Source organism: Mauremys reevesii, linkage group 5, assembly GCF_016161935.1.
Source record: "Mauremys reevesii isolate NIE-2019 linkage group 5, ASM1616193v1, whole genome shotgun sequence".
Classification (NCBI taxonomy): Eukaryota; Metazoa; Chordata; order Testudines; family Geoemydidae; genus Mauremys; species Mauremys reevesii.
Genome location: NC_052627.1, coordinates 83,683,564 through 83,700,867, shown reverse-complemented (window position 1 = coordinate 83,700,867; position 17,304 = coordinate 83,683,564). Strand labels below are relative to the sequence as shown.

Here is a 17,304-nt window from a genome sequence, read left to right as displayed (position 1 = left end):
ACTTGGTGGGATAATACACATGATTGGAATGTTGGTGTGGATGGGTACAGCTTGCTCAGGAAGGATAGATGGGGGAAAGGGAGGAGGTGTTGCCTTATATATTAAAGAATGTACACACTTGGATAGAGGTGGAGATGGACATAGGAGATGAAAGTGTTGAGAGTCTCTGGGTTAGGCTAAAAAGGGTAAAAACAAGGGTGATATGCTAGGAGTCTACTACAGGCCACCTAACCAGGTGGAAGACATGGATGAGGCTTTTTTTAAACGACTAACAAAATCATTCAAAGCCCAAGATTTGGTGGTGATGGGGGACTTCAACTATCCAGATATATGTTGGGAAAATAACACAGTGGGGCACAGACTATCCAATAAGTTCTTGGACTGCATTGCAGACAACTTTTTATTTCAGAAGGTTGAAAAAGCTACTGGGGGGGAAGCTGTTCTAGACTTAATTTTAACAAATAGGGAAGAACTCATTGAGAATTTGAAAGTAGAAGGCAGCTTGGGTGAAAGTGATCATGAAATCATAGAGTTCACAATTTTAAGGAAGGGTATCACAGAATATCAGGGTTGGAAGGGACCTCAGGAGGTCATCTAGTCCAACCCCCTGCTCAAAGCAGGACCAATCCCCAACTAAATCATCCCAGCCAGGGCTTTGTCAAGCCTCACCTTAAAAACCTCTAAGAAAGGAGATTCCACCACCTCCCTAGGTAACCCATTCCAGTGTTTCACCACCCTCCTAGTGAAAAAGTACACTAGGTAGAAGTGTAGTACAGCAAAATACAGACAATGGATTTCAGGAAGGGAGATTTTGGTAAGCTCAGAGAGCTGATAGGTCCCAGGGGAATCAAAATTGAGGGGGAAAAACTGAGGAGAGTTGGCAGTTTTTCAAAGGGATACTATTAAGGGCCCAAAAGCAAGCTGTTCTGCTGGGCAAGAAAGACAGAAAATGTGGCAAAAGACCACCTTGGCTTAACCACAAGATCTTGCATAATCTAAAAAATAAAAAGGAGTCATATAAAAAATGGAAACTAGGACAAATTACAAAGGATGAATATAGGCAAACAACACAGGAATGCAGAGGCAAGATTAGCTACGGGAATAAAGGGAAACAAGACAACTTTTTATCAATATATTAGAAGCAAGAGGAAGACCAAGGACAGGGTAGGCCCACTGCTCAGTGAGGCGGGAGAAACAGTAACGGGAAACTTGGAAATGGCAGAGATGCTAAATGACTTGTTTGTTTCGGTCTTCACCAAGAAGTCTGAAGGAATGCCTAACATAGTGAATGCTAATAGGAAGTGAGTAGGTTTAGAAGATAAAATAAAATAAAAAAAAAGTTAAAAATTACTTAGAAAAGTTAGATGCCTGCAGGTCACCAGGGCCTGATGAAATGCATCCTAGAATACTTAAGGAGCTAATAGAGGAGGTATCTGAGCTTCTAGCTATTATCTTTAGAAAATCATGGGAGACAGGAGATATTCCAGAAGACTGGAAAAGGGCAAATATAGTGCCCATCTATAAAAATGGAAATAAAAACAACCCAGGAAACTACAGACCAGTTAGTTTAACTTCTGTGCCAGGGAAGATAATGGAGCAACTAATTAAGGAAATCATCTGCAAACACTTGGAAGGTGGTAAGGTGATAGGAAACAACCAGCATGGATTTGTAAAGAACAAATCATGTCAAACCAATCTGATAGCTTTCTTTGATAGGATACCGAGTCTTGTGGATAAGGGAGAAGTGGTGGATGTGGTATACCTAGACTTTAGTAAGGCATTTGATATGGTCTCACATGATAGTCTTATCAATAAACTAGGCAAATACAACTTAGATGGGGCTACTATAAGGTGGGTGTATAACTGGCTGGATAACCATACTCTGAGAGTAGTTAATGGTTCCCAATCCTGCTGGAAAGGTATAACAAGTGGGGTTCTGCAGGGGTCTGTTTTGGGACCAGGTCTGTTCAATATCTTCATCAACGACAGAGTACGCTTATTAAGTTTGCAGATGAAACCAAACTGGGAGGGACTGTAACTTCTTTGCAGGATAGGGTCATAATCCAAAACGATCTGGACAAATTGGAGAAATGGTCTGAGGTAAACAGGATGAAGTTTAACAAAGACAAATGCAAAGTGCTCCACTTAGGAAGGAAAAATCAGTTTCACACATACAGAATGGGAAAAGACTATCTAGGAAGGAGTACGGCAGAAAGGGATCTAGGGGTTATAGTGACCACAAGCTAAATATGAGTCAAACAGTGTGATGCTGTCGCAAAAAAAAAAAAAAAAACCCACGCAAACATGATTTTAGGATGCATTAACAGGTGTGTTGTGAGCAAGACACGAGAAGTCATTCTTCCGCTCTACTCTGCACTGGTTAGGCCTCAACTGGAGTATTATGTCCAATTCTGGGCACTGCATTTAAAGAAAGATGTGGAGAAATTGGAGAAGGTCCAGAGAAGATCAACAAGAACGATTAAAGGTCTTGAGAACATGACCTATGAAGGAAGGCTGAAAGAATTGGGTTTGTTTAGTTTGGAATAAAGATGACAGAGGGGACATGATAGCAATTTTCAGGTATCTAAAAGGGTGTCATGAGGAGGGAGAAAACTTGTTCACCTTAGCCTCTAAGGATAGAGCAAGAAGCAATGGGCTTAAACTGCAGCAAGGGAGGTTTAGGTTGGACATTAGGAAAAAGTTCCTAACTGTCAGGGTGGTTAAACACTAGAATAAATTGCCTAGGGAGGTTGTGGAATCTCCATCTCTGGAAATATTTAAGAGTAGGTTAGATAAATGTCTATCTGGGATGGCCTAGGCCAGGGGTCAGCAACCTTTCAGAAGTGGTGTGCCGAGTCTTCATTTATTCACTCTAATTTAAGGTTTCGCATGCCAGTAATACATTTTAATGTTTTTAGACGGTCTCTTTCTACAAGTCTATAATATATAACTAAACTGTTGTTGTATATAAAGTAAATAAGGTTTTTAAAATGTTTAAGAAGCTTCATTTAAAAGTAAATTAAAATGCAGAGCCCCCTGACCAGTGGCCAGGACCCGGGCAGCATGAGTGCCACTGAAAAATCAGCTCACGTGCCTCCTTCGGCACATATGCCATAGGTTGCCTACCCCTGGTCTAGGCAGTATTTGGTCCTGCCATGAAGGCAGGTGACTGGACTCAATGACCTCTTGAGGTCCCTTCCAATCCTAGAATCTATGAATAAACGCAAAGTATTTCCTCAGCATCATCGTAACTAATTTCTTGCTCAGTATTTTTAGGGCACCCATTTCATTCCTCTCACCTGCAGAATCATTTCAAGTTGACATTAATTTATTTGAATTTTCATTAAAATCCTAGAGCAGGGGTTGGCAACCTATGGCACGTGTGCCAAGGTGGCATGCAAGCTGTTTTTGTCTGGCACGCGGCTGCCAGCCAGGATCCCAGCCGTCGGCCCCGCTCAGTCTGCTGCTGGCTGAGTGAACAGAACCCCAGGCCTCCACGTGGAGCCAGCGTCTGACTGCCCTGGGCATGGTAAGGGGAGTCCCGGGGGGCAGTCAGGGAGCAGGGGGAGGGTTGGATGGATTAGGAGTTCTGGGGGTCTATCTGGGGGTGGGGAGTGGTTGGATGGGGCGTGGGAGTCCTGGGGGTCTGTCTGGGGGCGGGGATGTGGATAAGGGTTCGGGCAGTCAGGGGACAAGAAGCAGGGAGGCTTAGGTAGGGGGTGGGGTTCTGGGGAGCAGTTAGCAGCAGGGGTCCCAGGAGGGGGCAGTCAGGAGACATGGAGCGGGGGTGTTGGGGGTTCTGATGGGGGCAGTCGGGGTGGGAAGTGGGAGGGAGTGGATGGGGCCGGGGCTAGGGCAGGGCTCTCCCCTCTTTTTTGGTTGTTGAAATATAGTAATACTAGGTGAGGGGGGAGCCGAGGGGGGGCGCACATACATGGGGGCTGGCACCCACCTACATCTACTGCAGCCTGCAGGAGCTCCTCGGGGGGCGCCAGGCCGCAGCCTGGGCAGGAGGGCGCAGCTATTCCCCTGCTAGGGGCGCCGCCGCCTTTGCAGGGCTGCTGTCCCCCTGCACCGCGCTGGCTCCTCCATGGCTGGGGCTCACTGCTGCTGCAAGCAGAACGCTTTGGCTTTCCGGTGCCTATGGATGGCAGCTCCTTCCTGCCGAGCTGCTGCATGGCCTAAGCTTGGCAAAGGCCGTGAGTGGACTCGGGGCAGGGGCCACCTGGGTGGGGAAGCCTGCAGGGGGGGCTGTGCACCCTCCAGGGGAGTCCAGGGAGTCGGGAGGGGGGAACCTGGTCTGGGGAGCAGCCCCTGGGCATGGCTGGCCCTGGGTCTATAAAGGCTCGTTGGGATTTGCCTCTCAATGAGCTGATGTGCGGGGGGGGGGGGGGGGGGAGAGGTAGAAGTTTCGCCTAAGGCACAAAATATCCTTGCACCGACCCTGCCCCAGGGGGTGCATGCACCCCAGGTTAAGAACCACTGCACTATCTGCATTTTAATTTAATATGAAGTGTCTTAAACATTTTTAAAAACTTGTTTACTTTACACACAATATAGTTTATAAACGTAGAGAGACCTTCTAAAAATGTTAAAATGTATTACCAGCACACAAAACCTTAAATTAGAGTGAATAAATGAAGACTCGGCACACCACTTCTGAAAGGTTACTGACCCCTGTCCTAGAGCTTCCTCAAGTACATACTACAAGTGCATTCTTAATTTAATGGCATGGATGCTTATATATCCCCTCTCTTGTGCTGGTATCAGAATCACCTCCCAGCCATTTATAGTTTATCCTCAGAAGGCCACTTGTAAAAGTAGAGAGGTACCCCCAAAGGGAACAAATACACTGAAGTTATTTTACCAAAGTTCACAACGGAAGTCTGACAACTACCAATTCAATCCAAGTCTCTCACGCTTAAAAATACAGCCACTTCAATTCCCTCATGTTACTACAGTTATTTGTTTTATTTTAACAGCACCCCATTTATGTGCTGAAGCTTCCCAATACTGGTAAGGCAGGATCCTTGCCCCTAGAAGTTAGACCAATTTCAGATATGACATAAGACTGGGGAACAAAAAGGAGGAGCTCATTAAGATTAGCAAAGTTAATTAGTTAATTAGCAAAGTCTAGTGCATAGCATGAGGGAACAGGTTTTTTGTTGTTTTTTTTTTTAGTGATTTTTTTAAAATTATATAGAATTAAGTAGAAGGCTAAATTGACAAGTTTCCTGTAGGCATAATGAAGTGGAACTTAAATATCTCTTGAAGGATAGTAGTGGCTTTACAAACCAGATCAGAAAAAGGGTGTTCCTTAGATGGGGAACAGTGCAGAAAAAGAGAGAGTCCCAAGACTATTGAGAGAGAAACAGGCAGATGGGGCATATACATTAGTATCACTGGAAGAACAGCCTGGCCAGTCAGAAGACACTAGGCCAGATAAGAATAAGCAGTGTTATAAAGAATAAAAGCAGTCACCCGTCCTGTCAGTGTAATAAGCCTGAATCAATTTATTCTAGTTACTGTCATGTAGAGTGAGAAGTACTGCATTCCTCATCCCTGGAGTAATGAGTGGACTACTGCTTAGAACTATATATAAATAAATAAATAAAAATAAATAATGTATGTATGTACTACATAGTGTCAAGTAGGCTAAAAATACCTCTTGTACCAGAATGAAAACGTTCACATAATGATGTTCATTTATCAAGACTTGCTAAGCTCAAACTTCATGACCTAAACCAAAAAGTCAACCTCACTTGTGAATCTTGAGCAGATCATCATGGGCTAAAGTAACTTTAAAAGCTTCTTGATCATAGATTATTAGGGTTGGAAGGGACCTCAGGAGATCATCTGGTCCAACCCCCTGCTCAAAGCAGGGCCAATCCCCAAATCTCTAAATGGCTCCCTCAAGGATTGAACTCACAACCCTGGGTTTAGCAGGCCAATGCTCAAACAGAAGTCATACTGGGAAAATATGCTTGAGACAAAAATAATAAATAAAAATCAAGTTGTCAGAAGTTAGATTGTCTCTTGACAGACCTATGCCTCCATCCTCCCCATATCAAATCCCAGCCCTCATCAAAAGTGATAATGAAAAAAGATACTCAGTACTCACATAGCTCTCTAATCAATGTGGAAGTGTGTTTATAATTCTGCTGTTCATACTTAACTGTCAACTGAACACTAGGATTAGAAGTAGATTCCAATTTTGAGGGTAAAGCATCATCATTTATCAAAGCCATATTTAAATATTTCAGGTTTAGGACTGATTGAAAAGCTTCCACAATTCATGGAGCTTTGTGACATACAGAGAATAAGCCTTTTGGCTTTTCCCAGCTGGAAATTTGGGTAGATTAAAGAGCACAAAGGAAGATTGTTGTGAATGTTTCCCTTAGAGCTGCAGAGAAAAACTCAGCATGAAAAGAACCAGTTTTGAATCTTGATAGTTTTACACCTCTAAGATTCAGGTCAGGATTCCTAGGTTTTTTTAAAAAAAATGTTTAATTTTATTTTTTTTATGCAAGTGAAAAAAGTAGTTGTCCCTATCCTGGAAAAGTTACACTTGTTCAATGATTTTAAGAGAATATTTTGAATTTTTAGAGAGATGACAAAATGTATCTAGTTTTAATCTGTAGGAGAAGGCAGTTTTAAGCCATTTTAAGATAAATGTAGTCCTTGACTATGTTTTCTGATATGAGACATTTTCAGCAGATGTCAAGGGTATTAAGTAAATCATGGTAAAAGATGCACAAAGGCATTGTTCCCAGCAGACTCATCTTTAAACATTTTTGTAATCATGTGTAGTTGCTCTGATAAGCACTATAAAACCAGGAGGCAGAATTAATAGATTTCAGAAAGCTAGCCGAGTGTTCCAAGGATTGTTCTACTAAGTCTACAAGTGGACTGTGCTACAGTCTAGCTCAGCTAGCAGTCAGAAATTTATTAATCCTGCCTCTGTTTTTATAGTGCTTAGAGCAACTACACACAAAGAATAGATGAAGTGCTACACATATTTTTAAGTCCCACTACCAATTAAGTTTTATCATTTATTTTTCAATATTTCTGTTAAACCCACAAATGGGAGAGAGTACAGTGGCAAACTATCGAGGGCAAAGAATTAAACTATCAATTCACAAACATCTGTCAAATATACAAAATGAGCAAAATAAAAATGTAGACAAGTTTTCGTTATGATAGTCTTGGGTATTACTAATAATAGTGTTGAGTTCTTAGACAAGTGAGTTCGGTTGTTGCTGTCCCTTTAAGTACTTCCCTTTACATTGGGCTCTGGTTCTCAACCCCTGGCGGTACACAGAGCTCTTCCAGAGGTACATCAACTTATCTAGATACTTGCCTAGTTACATCAGGCTACATAAAAAGCAATAGCAAAATAACTAAAATTTCATATGACTTGTTTATAGTGCTTTATGTTCTATACACTAAAATGCAAATACAATATTTATATTGCAATTTATTTTATAACATGGTAAAAATTAGAAAGTAAGCAATTTTTCAGTCAGTGTGCTGTGAGACTTGTATTTTTATGTCTGATTTCATAAACAAGTAGTTTTTAAATGAAGTGAAACTTGGGATATGCAAGACAAATCAGATTCCTGAAAGAGGTACAGTAGTCTGGAACGGTTGAGACACTCTGATTGGGGGGATAACATGACTCAAGGCAAAACCCCATTCCATATGTGAGATGGCATTCTATAATATTAGTTCATTTATCCACAAGTCATTATGAAAGTGCTCCTCCTTGGCACAGATTTAGGATCCAGTAGCAGCACATGCCAAAAATATGGTGGAACTGTAAGCAGCAGCTTGTGTATACACAAACACTCCTCCCCCTACAAGTTAATATTTTCAAAATAAAACTAGTGCACTGTCATGAGTGTTACACAGCAATATTTTGGTAAGCAAGAAGAAAACAGTTTCACTATTCCCTGTCCATCACCACCCCTTCCAGAATGAACAAGTGGGACAGAGCATGAGAACAGTATTATCTCTGCTAACCCCTTACTGTTCAGTTCCAATCTCATCTTTTATTCTAGAATCTTACCATTTTCCTCTATGCTCCACAGCACCAATTCATTCACAATGTCAAGTGACTGTTACTCTGCCCAGAACCTTCCAAACCCCTTCAGTTCCCTCCAAGTCAACCCCCACCTGAGCAGAAACATGCTGTCCACCCCCGCACCATCCAAGGTGGGGCTCCTTATTTAACCACTTCATAGCTCAGAAATATGCCCCTTGCTCTGAACCTTCATTCATCCAGCACTGAGAGACTCAGAACACTCCTTCCCATGCAACCTTCCAGACTTTCCACTTTTCCCCCAAAACGCATCAGCAGGCTTGGAGCCACCCCACTGACACTGCTGTACTGGGCCCAGACAGGGGGAGCAGAATTGGGCCAACAACCCTATGCTTTGCCATTGTGGGGCTGAACTGAAATAGTCCCACAGAGGATTGCTTTCCCTCCTTTTGTTCTTCTTCCCTCTGCTGCCTGCAGTCTGCGCTGCAGGGCCAGAAGTCCCCTGGTATACTCCAGAGGGAATTCTGCACCAACAAAAAAATAAAAATTCTTCCCACAACATCATTTTAAAATTCTGTGAATTTTATTTGTCAGATAAAGGTGGAGGCTCCAGCATGGCAGTGGGGAGCATGGGCCACTGGCTGCATGGAGTTGGGAGATCACACTACAGCTCCTGCCCAGGATATGGACTTAGTAGTAAGGCTGCACCAGGCCCTGACACAGTGCAAGGGCTGCACTGGGCCTGCCCCTCCACACCAGGTGTAGGTGGGCAGGCTCAGCCCAACAGGATCCAAGTGTGGAGGGGCTTAGTGGGGGGGGGGGGAACCCAGGTGTGGGCGGCTCAGTGTGGGGATCTAGGTGCAGTGGGGGAGATCTGAGTGCTGGGGCTTGTTGTTGGGTTCTGAATGCAGGAGTAATAGGACTCTGCAGTGGGTCTAGCTGCAGCTGAGTGAGGTGGAGGGGAGGTAAGGCTCAGCAGGAGTTCTGGGGCGGGGGGGGGGTGTCCAGATGTACAGAGGTTGGCAGAACAGTAGAGCAGCTCCCCATACAGTGACCCCTCCCCCTGCAGCTAAGGAGCAATGGGAGCAGGAAGCAGGGGAGGGTGCAGAGCTTCCTGCAGCCAGGGAAGATTTCTGGGGGTGGATCTGACCTAGCCGTGGCTGCTCCATGCAGAGGAAGATGAAGTCCCATCCTCTCCAACCCCCATCCAAGCCGGGACTAGGAGCTGAACCCAGCCAAGGGTAGGAGCCATAAGCTGGGGTGTCCCCAGCACTGTGTCCCCCTTCCTCCCCTGTGGTTATTTACCTCTCTGCTGGCTACTCCAGGCACCCAAAAACACTGCTGGGGAGGGTTGCATGACCCCTCTTGCGGCTTTCCTTTGCTTCCCCATCAGAAAGTAATTTTTCTGCAGGGAAGCAAAGATATCTGTAGGAGACATGAATTCTGCACTTGTGCAGTGGTGCAGAATTCCTCAAGGAGGACTAGTAGCAGCCAGGCGTGCTTCAGCCTCCAGGAGGCTGGCTGCAGCTTCCCCAGTGGCAACATAGATTACTGTAGCAAGGCCTGCCTATTCCACTTCTGCCAATAGGCAATCATAGGACCTTCATATTCTGGTTTCCATGCTTTTGTCCCTGTCATCTCACCCAATTTAAGTTTTGAATAAATCAATGCTGTGACAAGTAGAACCAGCAATAGTCCACCGATGCACAGATGCGAGTTAATTAAAAGTCAACATTTACCTGCAAATATCATATGATAAATAGAACATCGCACTTGTTTTTTTAATCAAGAATAGACAAAAACAGTCTCACATAACACTGTTGGAGCACTGGCTTTGTAATGACAAGCACTGTAGGGAGACAAAGAGATTAATGGTATACAAGGAAAGCAGAATAAAGCCAGATCCCATTGTGCTTTCTCCTATTGTTGTCCACATCTATACATAACATCTGTCTTAAGGATTTTCACTCCTCTCTACACACCCCACCCCCTTTCCAACCATCCCCTTCTCATGGGGGGAGGGAAAAAGACACCCCTCCTATCAGGAGATCCGACTTCAAAGCAAATCTAATTGCCAAGCTTCTTTGCATTATGAAGACTTTATAAAGAGTTTTTCTTTAAGTCAAAAGACCCATCCCAAATTCAGCAGCATGAGTAGCTGGCTAGTTTTTAGGAACATTTTGTTCATCAATAGGATTGAAGCCTGCAGGTAACATGTAATGTTGTGTACTTGCTTACATATATTATAGATACAAGTTGTCAAATTTCTGTTTCCTTAGACTACATGGTCACTGACTTGCATGAGGAGAAGCATTCATTTTTGCAGAATACATTGTCTCTCTCCTTATAATTAGTTCAGGAAGAGAAAAAAGGTTATTAGTTTGGTCTTCTCAGAGAGAATATTCAACAAAATTCAAGGCTAATGAGTATGGTTGAGGAATGGTATGAAAATATCCCAGCAAGTCTTTACAAGTTATATTCTAGTATCAAGAAATTGCCCTGCAGGAACTGGTACACACCTCACTCCAAGAGAAAAGTTTTCACATGGGTGTAGATATATTTCAGACAACACTGATATTTGGACTGTTAAAGCCAGTCTCTGCAAGCATTGTTACAACATGCGTCCTGCTTCAGGTGCAATGCATTAAAAACAAGAGAGTGTGCCTTGAAATCCAAAGGCCTGGATATGCCAAACCCCATAGTGCCAAAAATGAAACTGCATAGATCGAAGAACGTTCACCTTAAGAAGCTGAATGTCTAGGTGTATTTTTATTTATTTATTCCTTCATTCTAAAAGTTCTGTTGCTAAGGTTATGGGTCAGGTTTATCCCAATCCCCTGCATTAAAACCAGGCCTCAAGAGTCATTGGCAGGATGAAAGGAAGTCTAATCTACCAAATTAATACCAGGCACAGCTTCATGGAGTTACCTACTCCAGCTTTAAGACAATTTGAGACATATGACAAAGAAAGCAATTTTACCACCCATTAACTTTTACCTGTGTTTCTCTTGCTAACAGTGAACTGTCTATTCTGATTGACTCTACCATCTGCAGATCTTACAGGGACTCTGGATAACAGTAGTAGTTATCCATTAACACATGAGAGCAGAGAGAAAATGTCTGGTTTGGATACACCATGAAAACTCTGAGTTTGTCACTGGGCCTGTCAAATATAGCACCTTCTGTAATATACACAGCCAGTGAGATTTCTCCTTCCAACTGCACGTTTAATACTAATGACTGGCTGCACTCCATCACCTACATTATGCTGAGGTCAGGCTGAAGGATCCAAATGTTTCTTTCTAGCCATAAAGTCTGATTTCCTGACCATTCTGTGTCCAAATGATGCATTGGCTGATGCAGAGGTTTGGGGCAGTCCTTTGAGCACAGACAGAGCTCCAGAGAGCTGCCCAGCAAAGCATGTCTATGTAGGGTTGACCAAGAAGTGATCATTAGTTTGAGGGAACAAGTTTGGCTGCACTGGTAAAGATGACTTACCAATGTATTGATAAGAAATAAAGCTTCAGGAGGAATGAATGATCAGGAGGCTTTAAGTCCCTTGCAAGGGCATTCAAAGGACAAAAATTGTCACCTGAACACTTCACACAGAGTTAGGCAAAGAACCCTCCAGATACTGAGGAAGATATTCTGTGCCTTGCTTTAGGGCAGAATTTAGGAAGAGAAATAACTTGATTAGATATGGAAAGCTGAAGTCCTGCTGACGTGAAAACTATAACAAGTATAGAGAACTGAAAAGATATAGCAGAGGAAGGGGCCATGAGTTAACCCACCATCTAGAATGAGGTGACTGCTTCAAGTAAAATCACTCTAGGAAAGCATACTGGAGGGCACCAAAGACAAGAGTGCAAAGTCTGAGATAGGTTATAACCTTTAAGAACCTAGCCAAAGTGGGATGAGCCTCCCCACACTTGGCACTCCTAGTGGACTTCAAGAGTTGTCCCAAACAGGAGCTAGCTGAAAACCCTATTAATGATATCCAGAAGGAACTATATCAGAATGTATAGTCTTTGAGTGCCTGGCAAGTTCTACACCATTCCACAGGAACAACCCACGTTCTACTGTAAAGTATGTTGGTGTTTATGGGAATTCGGTAGAGTACAAAGGACTCCACTGAAAACAGTTGATGAAACTCCTTCCATAAGCCCATCCATAAAACAGAGCACTGCTGGTTTGGGATGAAGATGGATCTTTAAAGTAGCTTCTACCTCTCAAAAAAGAAGCAAGAGAGTTACAGGATCTGCCCATTGCAACGCCTAATCTGGCATTGATCCTTCTGCTTTTGGATTGTCCACATCAGATTTTTAGCAGGAGAGCACGTGCAAGCATTTGGGGTGGAGGTGTTGCATATTTGTGTGAACCCTCTCTACTAGGCTTCTGAAAACATGCTTTCAGATCAGTACCTGGGAAGTATGTTAGCTTTTTTTAAATACTTACTAAAGACTTGCATAGTACTAAATAACGAGGCAGATGATCTCCTAAGGCCCCTTCCAACCTTGATATTCTATGATTCTCTCCAATTAAAAAAATAAAATAAAAACCACACACACACACCCCTGTCTGAAATAGAGGTAATCTGTAGACATAGTTCTGTTCAGACATTGAACACAAAAGAGGTACATTAAACACTGTTTGCTGCAAAAGGTTTTCCTGGCTCTCATCATTCCAGCTCTTTAGTGCATGGTTCTTTGAAATAAGGTTGGCCTCCATTATTAAAATGGGCAGTATATGTAAAGTTATAGTAGAGACTGGTTACCTGCCAGCTTTACCAGTTGTGCATAGGGACAATGGAAACTCAGTTGGTTTAAATTCTATTAGACAAACCATTCTTTGTACAATAAACGGCATACATTCAGTGATGTAAGACTGCCTTGTACTGTTATAGCCTGGTTTCTGTTCTAGTTTTAACTATTGGATCCTTTTCTAAATTACTCATTCATGGATAAAGGGAAGTGATAAATTAATTAAAAAGGAAGTATTTCTTGATTATGAATGAATGACTGGGTCAATATTTCAATTGTCATTTGAAGCTTTCTTGAAATACATTTCTAATAAAGCTGTTTTAAAAAAATATTCACTGTTGTATAGGGAAAGCTATTTGAACAGATGGTAGATTTCATATTAGTTTTTCTGTTATACCATTAGAGCATGCTGCAGCTGATCAAAGAATCTTACTGTTCTCCTTGGGAAACTATGAAAAGCTGAAAAAAATCTGACGTAATACTGGGCAAGGGAAGTCAGAAATAAGTTCTATTCACTTGATTTGACTGATTTTCTCCTTCAAAGGGGCCGTGGAGAAGGATTTTCATTATGCCTCACCACATGTATAATTAAGGGGAGCATTTTGTGCTTTTACACATCAAATTGGTTGGGAAAAAAAGTCAAGCAAAATGCAGAGCAAGTTTTTCTGGGTGTATGCTTTTCAAATGATAGTATATTACAAGTTCTGTCATTTATGTTCAAACTATCTTTGTAATTAGTTACATTATTGCAACAAGTAAGATCAACTGTGTCACTTACTAGAACGTTCAGTTTGAGTCTGAATGGCCAGTAGGCCAACAAATTCGAGCCCCTCATTCCATCAAGTCACCCAGTCCTTTTCCTTGCAAGTGGAGGATTGTACCTGTTAATGTTTTGTTCAGTCTAAGCAATGGGGCTTCTATCAAATCCCTTGAGATGCACACGGGGAGTTGCTGAATGTTATCATGAAGTTTCATATCTGTGGTATCCTAAGTTGTTCTCTCTGGCTTTCACAACTTTCAAATGATTTCAGTTCTATTTTCACTTAGCACCTATACATATTTAATCTTAATATATTTTCCTCACAGTACTGCCACACCCTCCTTCAGGCATTCTTTACTGAATGAGATTTGAAGACATTTAATTGGAACATGGCTAAATCAGATTTATAGTTGGGATAGAAATCAGGTTTAACCCTAAAAATGGTGCCCCTCCAGTGTCATGAAAACTGTGCTTTGAAGCTGGTGAGAGCTAGTTGTAGATATTGTTTGTAATGGAGTTCCTAATAATTAGGGCTTTACGAGAATGGGGGACTAAAGAACCTACAAACTGTTTTTGCCTTTTGAAATGAATTCCTTTTATTATATCATCATGCATCCAAGTGAAAGATGCAAATACTGTACTATTCAGACTCATCCAAGTAGCCTCTCATTTCTATATTAGATTTATGGACACTGAAGATAGAAATCTAGTAGACATGGGTTGTCATATAACCTCTGCCTCCTACTTAGAGGAAAGAGGATAGGGAAGAAGTTATTTAGGGCCAGAGACTCCTCTAGACCACCTGATGAGGTCTAAATCAGGTCAAGAGCAACCTAAAGTGACTGCCCTCCCACATTTCTTTCTGTTGTCCAGAAAAACAGAGCAATTTCCTCAGCTTTAATGCACTAGTATCTGCATTGGCAAAAGCCACCACAAGTAGCATTTTTTATGACATTTTCATATGAGGAAACCCAGACTAAACCAAATAAAAGAGAAGCTTCCAGAATGTTGATGCACATTGAGATGCTGGACTGTTACTGTTCTTGCTTTAACCATTGTGTGGATTCCAGCACTCCTGACTGGGTTCAGATCTGTCACATGTCTTAGTCACTAATGTTATAAAACTAAACTATTGGAATAATGCTAAAGTTTAATGCCTTGTTTTTAAGGAGTGTGTTACTCTAATAGAAATTCTCTTACCAGAACTCGATGGCAGAACAGCTCTTTGAGGAGATGACATTTTAGTTGTGCACACATTTTTATTTTCACTTCCTCGCCTAGAGCGAAACACAGAAGGCACCACTTTCACCTTGGGAGCAGGTATACTTCTTAGAGTGATAGGGCCTTCCTTGTGCATATTTTTTCTTTGTGCTGCCCCAGTTTTAGCTGAAGAAACCTGTAAAACATAGTTATTGTAAGAACAAGTTGTTTCACTGCTAGCCTATAAAGTAAGTGGGGGGTGTTTAGCATCAATTACCAGAAAAACCTAGTCACAAAGCAAGTGATTTCAAGTAGGTGCTTGTTATCATTTGGTCCAGGAAAGGAAGAAACACAGTTGAACATTATCCACTGCAATTCAGAGTTATGTGCATCTGCTAAATTCATTTTTAGAGATCACATAATGGGTTGGGATATGAGGTGACACAAAATTCCAAATTTGTCATGGACATCTAAATTAAAGTCTGTGCAAAAAAAAAAAAAGGCTCCAACTCCGGTTTAATTTAAAATCAAATTCTGAACGTCTGGTTTGTTTGGGTACAGATAGGAATCAAGTAGTTTATTTCAAAATACATTCACGGTAAAGTAGTAGTTCACAAGTGGGCTAAAGAACTGAATGAAATACAATTAGTGACATCCTACAAGTCTTCATGGCTACATTAACATAAAAGATTCCCAGTTTGGTCATTTAAGAAAAGTTGCCAGCAATCAGAATCTTAATAAGGATATTAACTGGATGTATTACTTATTGCAACTTTAAGGAGTGGATGGAGGGCATATTAAAGAGGTAGCACTGGCTCAAGCTGAATGCCATATTTGGCATTGCGCTAGTTTCACCACAGAACTCTCATTTTTAACAAGCATAAGCCAGAAGCACATGTAGTGTGTATAGGAATAGGTATCAAAATATAAGCACCTATTCATGCTCCTGCACATTTTGTGGATTTTTGTTCACAATGATTTAATCGTACAAGAGGGGAACCAAACCCAACCCACTTGTACTTGAGCCACAGTTCAGACTCATTTCCAGAAATTTTTACTAAAGACAAGCTCACTCCCCCCCCCATGAGAACCTGATTAAAGAAACTCCAGTGCAATATGGGGGGGGGGGGGGAGAAGGGCTAGCTCAGTGGTTTTAGCATTGGCCTGCTAAACCCAAGGTTGTGAATTCAATCCTTGAGGTGACCACCTAGGGATCTGGGGCAAAAATCAGTACTTGATCCTGCTAGTGAAGGCAGGGGGCTGGACTCAATGACCTTTCAAGGTCCCTTCCAGTTCTAGGAGATAATAGTAGATATACCTATTATTATTATTATTATTATTATATTCCAATTATTCCATCTAAACAAAGGGAGTTTAGTCCTAGGACCTTAAAATCTTGACAGTGTGAAACCATGAGAAATCAAAATTTCAAATTTGTTAGACAGCTAGAATTCTTACTCATAACAGAATGTTATTTTAGCCTTGAATTCATCCAAGTATCAAATGTACTAAACTGCCAGCATATTTTACAGGTGATAAACTCTGTCTCTGTTTAACAGTCTTACTCAAGGCAATAAAGACCAAAGGAATTAAACCATAACATGGTCATAGGTACAGCATAAGAAACTAAAGAGACAGAAGATGAAATCCTGGCATTATTGAAGTCAACTGGAATTTTGTCATTGACTTCCATGGGGCCAGGATTTCACCCTAGACCAGAGTTCCTGGCTTCTAGTTAGTTAGTTACTTAGATTATACCTCTCCTGACCAGGGCCGCCCAGAGAATTCCGGGGGCCCGGGGTCTTCGGCGGCGGGGGGCCCCCGCTCAGGGGCGGCTCTAGACCCGAGCGCGCCGAAGACCTGGGGGGCGGCATTTGGCTCCGGTTGAGCTCCCGCTGGCATGCCGGCGGCAGGTCGACCGGAGCTCGGGACGACTGACTGCGGCGGGTGCCGTGGTCCCGCGGCTCCGCTTGACCTGCCGCAGTCATGCCTGCGGGAAGTCCAGCCGAGCCGCGGGACGAGCGCCCCCTCCGCAGTCATGCCTGCGGCAGGTCCACTCGTCCCGGGCTCCGGTGGACCTGCCGCAGGCATGCCTGCGGGAGCTCAACCGGAACCGCAGGGGCCCCAGAAAACACTCGTGGGGGCCCCTGCGGGACGCGGGGCCTGGGGCAAATTGCCCCTCTTGCCCCCCCCTCTGGGCGGCCCTGCTCCTGACTTACTCAATAGGTTCATGCTGGCAAATATTACAAAGGCAGACACACTCAATATCAGTGAGATAATGAAGTCATGGCAGATACATTTTAGACTTGATATTTGTTTAGCTGAGGTAGTGTAACTAGTGACTCTTACTTCTAAACAATAAAATGTGTTAAAAAAAGGGTTTTTTTCCTGGTTGGTTTTAGATACCTGATTTTGGCTAGTTTATGAGTATCCTGAACTTCTTGTACACCAAGCATACAATGTAAGTGTGGATTACATAATTCCCATACATTACCCTGATTTGGATATTATCTAATTTTATAACCAAGTAATTTAATTTCTGG

General features: G+C 42.5%; 1 protein-coding gene and 1 long non-coding RNA gene across 9 annotated transcripts in view; one reads left to right on the top strand and one right to left on the bottom strand.

Moving 5' to 3' along the window:
• The window catches only part of LOC120406073, a 209,173-nt gene that overhangs the window by 92,333 nt on the left and 99,536 nt on the right, over window positions 1-17,304 (top strand). The window lies entirely within an intron of this gene.
• The window catches only part of MTUS1 (microtubule associated scaffold protein 1), a 195,804-nt gene that overhangs the window by 131,998 nt on the left and 46,502 nt on the right, over window positions 1-17,304 (bottom strand). For all 6 annotated transcript variants that reach the window (XM_039540304.1, XM_039540303.1, XM_039540299.1 and 3 more), the window contains one exon: window positions 14,762-14,957. In XM_039540304.1, coding sequence (XP_039396238.1) covers window positions 14,762-14,957 — 196 coding nt within the window. The remainder of the gene's footprint in view (window positions 1-14,761; window positions 14,958-17,304) is intronic.